Here is an 8,587-nt window from a genome sequence, read left to right as displayed (position 1 = left end):
CCGGGAAGGCAGTCGAGGACAGCCCAAAGTTTTGGGACAGTGCATCCGCATGGGAGACCCAGAAGAGGCTCCTGGCTTCGGATTGGTAGAGCACTAGCCGTTGCACTCACTTGGGGAGTGAATCATTGCATGGAAGATCTTCCTCTCTCTCTCTCTCTCATCTCTGTATATCCACCTTTCAAATAAAAATATTTTTTTTAAAAGAAAAACTCATTGTTACATTATACAACATGTCTTTGGATATTCAAAAAGTGAATATTCAAAAAGTGAATATCAGATAAATTTAGAACACATAGACTCAAACTCAAAACAGTTTGAATACAGAGAGATACACACCTTTACAAGACTGACTGGGAGATTAAAATGAGACAGTGATTTCAGACAGTAATGCTTCCCTGAGTAGTTTATTTGGTAAATATCTGAAGTAACCAGATGTAGATGGAAAGCCAGATTTAGAGAGAAAAGAAGAGACAGAGAAAAAGATCTTAAGTCTGCTTGTTCACTCCCCAGATGGCTACATTGGTCCAGAACTGAGCCAATCTGAAGCCAGCATGCAGGAGATTCTTCCAAGTGCAAGTCCCAAGGCTTTGGGCTGTCCTCTGTTGGTTTACCAGACGACAGATACTGAGCTGGATGAGAAGTAGAGCAGCAGGGGCCAGAATAGGTGCCCACATAGGATCTCAAAGTGTGCCAAGTGAGGACTTTAGTAACTATACTTCAGCATTTTCTATGCATAATGTTCTTTCTATGATTGGTTGGATATGGTTAAGGTGTATCAGTAGTGGGCACAGTGTGATGGTTCAATGGCTAAAACCTCACATTGTAAATACCAAGATCCCATAGTGGTTCTGGTCCATGTCCTGGTTATTCCACTGCCTATCAAACTCCCTGTTGCAGCAAGCAGTGGAGGATAGCATAAAGAAGTGGGAGGCAGCACCCACATAGGTGACCCAAAAAACTCTTGGATCATGGCTTGATAAAAGTCAGTGTGGTCATTGAAGTAGTAAATTAGTGGATAGAAGATCTTTCTCTCTCACTCTCCGTTTCTCTGTAAATCTGATCTTCTTTTCAGAAAAAAATTTAAATATTATATAAAATACTATTATACACAACATACACATATTATATATAATATTTTAAATTTATTTTTATATTACATATTTTAAGTAGAAAATATTCTTTCAGAATAAAAGTAAATGATTTGTAAATATATCTATCTATATATATATCAGAAGAGAAATAAAGAGATTATGAAATTTCAAGTAAGTTGTGCGACTTGATCAACCTAAAAGCTGGCCCTGATAAACATTTTCAGATATTAAAAGCACTATAAACCAAAAAGCTAACTTGAGGAAGTGACCACTGCTGACTCTCAGATACTTCTTTCAAGTTGGCTTATGAGTCTGGGTGGTGCGTGGCAGAGGTAGGATGAGATCACAGTCAAGTCCAAGGAACCTGGACCCTCTGAGACCTGCTCATCATCATGCTGCCTTCTGCTCATCAGTGCAGCTTCAGTGTAATTAAGAACTGGGTGTTTATGGACTCAACACCCAAGGGCTCAACAAGGGAGAAGGCAGAGCTGGCCCCAGGGACCCAGAGCACCCTGAAGGAGCCAAACCCATTACAATGACATGCTGACATCAGTGACAGCATCAATGAGTGCTGGAACTCAGGCAAGGATAAACAGGCCTGGCTGCTCTGCTCTGCCATAACTCCTGCCACAGGCCTGCAGACTGCTCAGGTGAGTGAGGCTGACTGTGTGTGTGCAAGGGGAGTTGCCTTTGCTCTGGAAGGGAAGTTGTTCCAACAGGGCTGTTCAGGGTCAGGTAGGGAGTGGGTAGGTGCTCAGGTCCCTGTTCCCCGTGGAAGAGGAAGGTGTGACTGACCAGGGAGAGGGTGGCTATCGCTGCCGAGTGTGTTCAGCAGTACCGGCCCTGGAGGGAGTCTGTGTGCAGCAGAGGCATTGATGCCCTGAGTCTGAAGCTGCTGCATTTCTCAGGTGTGAGGGAGGCAGTGTGCATCAGGCAGTGCACTCTGAGCACAGATGGGGAGCTCTTCCTCTCACAGGACCCTGGCGCTTGTATACCTTCCCTCCCAAAACTAGGGTGTTTTTTATTTATTTATTTATTTATTTATTTTTGCTTTAATTTTAATGTCTCTTCCTTCTGGTGTCCTTCAGTACTTTGTGGCATTTTATGATTAATTGTTTTCTGGCATTTTTTTAGACCCAAGATATGACTCAGTAACTAAGTATAGATAATTGACCAAATGTGACAACTAGTGTAAGGACAACACAGACAGGTTTGTTTAGGAAATCAGTCTTTTTTCATGTTGGGTACTGACAAGAGCATTGCATGCATCTACCCATCTAATTCTCTCAGTAAATCTTGGTAATATAAAGCACTGTCTGGTAACAGATGCAAGTTAGTGACTGAGGAATCCAGGTTGCAGTTTTAGGGTCATACATGGTAGTTTTCTTTAAGCAGATGGAGAGCAAGGACAAGGTACACAGGAATATAAAGCAGAGAAAACAAAGCCATGACAAAACCTTTCCTCTGATCTCCCCAGAGGTGGAGAAGCACAGAAGCCTCAGCTCTGCCACTTCCACCTTGGGCAAGGGGCCTTTCCTTCCCTCTCTGTTAGCTACTGGGCAATGAGCTTAAAAACGTCAAGTGTAGTTCTTCTGAGATGCTTCCACTCATACCAAAGGTACATACGATTCTTATATTTAGATTTTATTAATAGTATAAATATATTAATTGCATCAATTCACAGGCTAGAACATGACATTTCAGTGCTAAATAAAATATGATAAAATCAGAGCCTGAAAACTGCTGTGTTTAAATACTTCCCAGTTTGTCATTCCCTGTGTTGGGAATATTTAAAATCCTATGAGCTGCTCTGAAACATGCATTGATGCTGGTTCATCATTCGTATTTTGCTGAGCTATAGAATGTCAAAGTTACTCCTCCTGTTAAGTCTCATCCTTCTGTCACTGATTTTCATTTCCCTCCTATGCAACTATTGTGTGTGTTTAACATTTTACTATGAAATCTTCACTCCCATAGATAAGTGAGAATATGCAGAATTTCACTCTCTGTGCATGGTTAGTTTCCCAAAATTCAGTGGAGCTGTAAGGAGGATGCCCATCAGATACCAGCACAGACCACATGGGTAAGTTGCTGAATTGTGAGCAGTAAAATGCAAGGACCTCAGGATCCTGATTTAGACCTGATGAAGGGCTGTTGTCACTGAGTCCACATGTTTCTTGTAACAAACTGCTAGTATATTTGGATGTAATTGATACACAGAAGGCTTCTGTGAAAAGGCAGGATAATGCACTAACGCAGATTTATGCTTAAATTGTAGCTCTCACCGTCTTTGTTTCAGCAGAAAGAAGACAAAAAGAAGATAGCAAGTAGAGATGAGAGACTGTGGACGGCATGGTGATTCAACAGGCTGATCCTACACCTGCAGCAGCATTATTCCATTTGGTAATTAGTTCTAGCTTCGGTTGCTTCACTTCTGATTCCTCTTGATTATGGACTGGGAAATCATCAGAAAATGACTCAAGACCTTGGGTACCTGCAACCTTTGGGAATGCTAGACTCCCTCTCTCTTTCTCCTTCTCTCTGTATACCTTCATTTTAAAAAATAAATAAATCCAAAGGAAAGATAAGTTTTATTCTATAGACAAGGAATCATCTATGGACATGTTGCTGCAATACTATTCTTTTCACTAAGTCCAAAGCACATCCACTGATCTGAAACTGTCATGCTCACTTCTTTGCATTCTGCAAGTTTTCTCTAGTTCATTCCATGAAGTCAGAAGATACACAAAGTCACCTCATCTGGAAAATGAGCTTCCTTTCTTTCACGGGGCTTGGAATTTTGGGAAATGTGCTTCTGTTTTTGAAACATGTACGTATACTAGTCCTGAGTCGTGAGAAAATTTCCATAGATCTTATCCTCATTCAATTGGCTATTTCGAACATTGTCATTATTTGCACCACAGGGATCAGAGATATAACCACAGTGGTGTATTTTAGTAACTTCCTACTAGGTGACATTATTTGCAAAATCATGGTTTACCTGAGTAGGGTGGCACGGGGCATCTCCATCTGCACCACCTGCTTCCTCAGCATTGTCCAAGCCATCACCATCAGTCCCAGGAACACCTTGTGGAGAAAGTTCAAACCACACACTGCATGGCAGGTTCTTCCCCACCTCCTCCTCTTCTGGGTCTTTAGCTTTCTCATAAGCTCTAACTTGCTGCACTACATCACAGCAGTTAACAACAAGAATGAATCTAATGTTAGAATGTATGTTGGTTATTGCTACATGCTGCCAGCTCCACAAATCATCAGGTGGCTCTTCCTGTGCCTCATGGCTCTCCGGGATTTCACCTTTCAGAGTCTCATGTACTGGAGCAGTCTGTACATGGCTGTCTATTTGTACAAACATCACAGGCGTGTCCTCTACCTCCAGAGCTCCAAGTGTGCCAAATATCACAGCCCAGAGATTGGAGCTACTCAGAGTACTCTCATTCTCATGACCTGTTTCCTGTTCTTTTATTGGACAGATTTCATTTTGTCCCTCACACAGGGATCACATTGTCAGAGGAATCAACCACATTACATGCTAAAATACTTCTAGAAGTTGGTTATTGCAGTCTGAGTCCCTTTGTCCTGATCAGCAGGGGTATTCATATTACTGAATGCTGGAGTGCTCACTGAGAACCTCAAGGAACTGCTTCTGCACAATCCTTCAGGTATGAAAGATTTGTTTCTAGGGTTTGCCTTTCCTTGCATTCATCATAATATTAAATCCATCAAAGTTGTGCAAACGGGCTTTATTTTAAAAATAAATTTGGTACCAGGCAATCTATGCCTGTTCAGGCCTTCCAGGAAGAAGAAAATACAGATTCCTCTGTTTCCCATTCTGTTCTCTTTGTCATATTTCTTTTACCTTCCTGCTTATACAGCTGGGGCTGTTGTTTAGTTGGCATTCTGAGTCTGAAGAAAAAGGAAAATAACAGAAAAAGACACTCTGTGTGTTTGCTGACACACAAATAGAAACTAAGAGAGAGAGAGAGAGAAAGAGAGAGAGAGAGAGAGAGAGCAAGCCCAAAATTTGTAGGACAAAAACAAACAAACAAAGAAAACCCCACATTTTAAAAGAAATTTCTGGGGCACATTTTATGTATTCTTAAAATTATAGTCTATGCATCCTCCAAATGTAAGGTGGAACAATCTGCCCCACATACTGGCAAGCATAGCAACCAGGGCTGGAGGTGGACCTTCTGAGGATTGTAGGTGGTTGCTACACCTAAGCTTCAGTTTCTGCTGGTGTAGAATAGGGACAAAGTCCATTGGGTGCTAGAGGACATCTGATACCACAGTGGAGAGCAAAACAAATTGAGCAATTACCCCAGCCATACATTGACAGCAAATATCTAGGCAATGCAGGATCTGGGATGCCCAATGTCTTCAAATGGACCTCGGGAGGATTTCCTCGTCCTTGTATCAATGAGATCAATAGTATTTCAGATGTATCAAAACCACTTGAGTGGAGCCCTTGGAGCAAGCTCCACATCAGGGACCCTGGGATAACATCAGGCAGCCATTCTCCAAACCTAGACACTGGAGCAGCTGGTAGGCTGAATACTGCTTCTCCCCTAATTTTTGCTGTTCCAGATACAGGAGGAAGAAAGGGAAAATTTGGAAACAATGGTCTCACCCACTCTCCACTGTTCCTTCACCCTTCTCATGCTGGTCAACTATGTAAACACCAAAAATAAAATTTTGAAAAAGAAGGTGCCCTTTGTTCTCAGCATTGCCTGATTAATATATTGAAGGAGAACATGTTAGTCCCGTAGAATTATGCCCAACTGAACAATAACTGATGAAGTAGAGGATGAGAATGACAGAAGAAACAGTTCAGAGTATCAAAAGTAAATTTGACCAATAGTTCAGAGTATCAGAAGCTCATAATAAGTCCCATAAATATCATTTATAAGTGATTATAGAGAACATCAATTTACTGTTTGAAAAATTAAAAAAAAAGTTTAACATGAATTCTTTCATTATTTTTAACATATAGTTTACTTAATACTATTTCAATCAATTCCATAACACTATATATTGTTGCTGATGTTTTGTTGGGGCTTTTAACTGACTGGGATTTTACTCTGTTAGCTTTGCCTTCAGACCAGGGAAGGCCTCCCCAAGAAGCGGTTAAATGTTATCAGGAGAATAAGATGCTGGACTCAATGCTGGGTATGTGCTTGCAATGAAGGAATCTCAACTGAACTTGAACTGTGGTTAGGCAGCAAGGTGGAGGAATCCACCAAGGGGGCAGGTTGTGGGAGGAGCGGGGGAAATCTAAGCACCTATAAAACTGTATCACATAATACAAAGTTAATGACAATAATAATAATAATAATAAAAACTACTGCCAAAAAAAACATGAATTCTTTCTGTCAGTACAGTATTTATATCAGATGCACACATTGCATGTTTTTGGTTTAATTATACCAGGAAGGTTATTCCATGTTTGTTGTTAGTGGTGAGCTGCCCAATGGTGAAAGTGATCAACCCTTTCTGATGATCCCGGGTCAACAGTTACATTCACGTAAAGGCATTGGGGAAGAATTAGTGCAACTGGAAAAACAACAAGTCCATAAAGCAGATCTGAAATTGGTCTTAGAAGCAAATGCCAGCAAAGAAAGGCTAGATGATGATGGGAGGATTTGAAGAAGGCTCTGGCACTAAGTCTCAGGGGAAGTGATTAGGTTAAGTTTCCTGTGTGTATGAAAACTCTTCTGTACCTTCTAGCGCACTTGGGATGGTTGGAAATGATGCTCTGAGTGTGAAGACACTCTTTGAGTAGCTGTTGCAGTAATCATTATGCCTAATGTGCGAGAGGGTGAGAGGTCCACGGTTCCAAACCACGCAAAAACAGGGGGCTTTCCCCCACCCCCTTTTCTTTTCCACAATCCCCCACCCTGGCCACCGCATTCCTACATCTGGAGAAACTGCAGCCGGGAGGTTTCCCAGCATTTTCACAGGAACAACGACAGAACTGGTCTGATTCTGATGGCCCCACAGTTTCCCCCAAACCCTTTCTTTCCCCTTCTCCTGGCAGAGGTGAGCAGTACTGGTTGTTGTCTTGGCTGTTTCACCATTGTTGTTGGACCAGGGAAGTTCCACAGATGGTGAAGAGACAGGGCTTATTTGAGCTCTGGGGCGCTTCTACCAGTAGACTGCCAGGTGCAAATGCTGCCGGGTTGCCCCTACTGACATGAGATGAGAGTTGTTTTAGCAGGTGGGGAATTAGCTCAGATGTTGGAGTGCTTGCTTAGCATGTGAGGGGGGTGGGATCCATACCCACATTCTTCCTGCTCCTCATTATGAAAACAAGAAAAAGAAGCCTCTGTTATTTAATTCAGTGGAACACTTCAAGCATCCACTGTGATGACAAACTACATACCACAGATTGTGCAGAACGTTGTCTCCTCACCTTGCAGGCTTTAGATCCTGAAGGGGCACTGGTTTCCTTCCTGGCTTGTCTACTCTTTTCTTCATGTAAAATGTTATGTTCATTGCACTTTTGGTTAACCCATTCCTGGATCCATGGGAAAAATCCCACTTGGTCAGGGTGGGTGATCTTTTGCATGTGCTATTGGATTAGAATTGTATTGAGGAGTTTTGCAATTTTATTGAGGTCATGGGTATTGGTCTTGTAAAGGGGTGCGGTTATTGATGGCTTGCACCCGCTTGTCAAGTTAATAGAGTGGACAGGGCATGGAAATGGAGTTTCTGCACTCCGCACTCCTACCTCTTTTCACACTTCGTTTCCACCTTTCAAGTTAATCGACAGGCACCCCATCCCTCCTGCCTTTCACTCCATTCAGAATAGATGACTGTGCAGAGATTGCTCCAGTGGCTTGCACTGGCAGGGTCTCTCCAGGTTCCTATTTTTCCAGGTTAGGTTAATTAAAGTCTGGGCTCTGATAACTCCCTTCCTGTCTAATACTTTGTTTGTACAGCATGACTCTCAATCTGATTGGGAGTTGAGAGCTTAAAAACCCCTGAAGTTTGCTGCTTGGCACAGTACCTCCTGGAGTGTAGTGGGAGCTGCTGTTGCCAAGTTTGGACAATAAAGAATTCTTCAACTCTACACTTGTGTCCTGCACTATCTCTCTCGCTCTGTACAACGGTCTGTGATTCTCTTTTTGTTGTATCTTCTCTGGCTCTCATAAGGATGTGTCTGGAAAGGATCCTCCCTTTCAATTGTTTTGAATAGTTGGAGAAACATTCATGCTTTCTTAAAAGCTTTGTAGATCTTAACAGTGTAGCCATCTGATCCTGGACTGTTCTTGAGAGGTTCTTTTTTTTCATTTTTTTTCACATTTTATTATTATTGCTATCCTTTTACGATACAGTTCCATATTCCCCTATCCCCTCCCCAATTCCCTCCCCCCCCAGTTCCTTTATATCATTATTATCGTATAGTTCTTCATACTCAGTCATATGTTCATCATTGCGGGCATGGACAATGGCAGAGAGTCCAGAATCCTATTGTC

General features: G+C 42.0%; 1 protein-coding gene across 1 annotated transcript; it reads left to right on the top strand.

Annotated features, from left to right (window-relative positions):
- The first annotated feature begins 3,819 nt into the window (after window positions 1-3,819).
- On the top strand, window positions 3,820-4,736 carry LOC121161210 (putative vomeronasal receptor-like protein 4). The gene is given in 2 exon segments (XM_040987518.1): window positions 3,820-4,597; window positions 4,600-4,736. Coding segments are annotated over 2 exon segments (915 nt in total).
- The last annotated feature ends 3,851 nt before the right edge of the window (window positions 4,737-8,587 follow it).

Source organism: Ochotona curzoniae, unplaced genomic scaffold, assembly GCF_017591425.1.
Source record: "Ochotona curzoniae isolate NIBS_2020 unplaced genomic scaffold, NIBS_Ocur_1.0 contig_472, whole genome shotgun sequence".
Classification (NCBI taxonomy): domain Eukaryota; kingdom Metazoa; phylum Chordata; class Mammalia; order Lagomorpha; family Ochotonidae; genus Ochotona; species Ochotona curzoniae.
The sequence above is the reverse complement of the archived record's forward strand: the minus strand, read 5'-3'. Positions and strand labels throughout refer to the sequence as shown.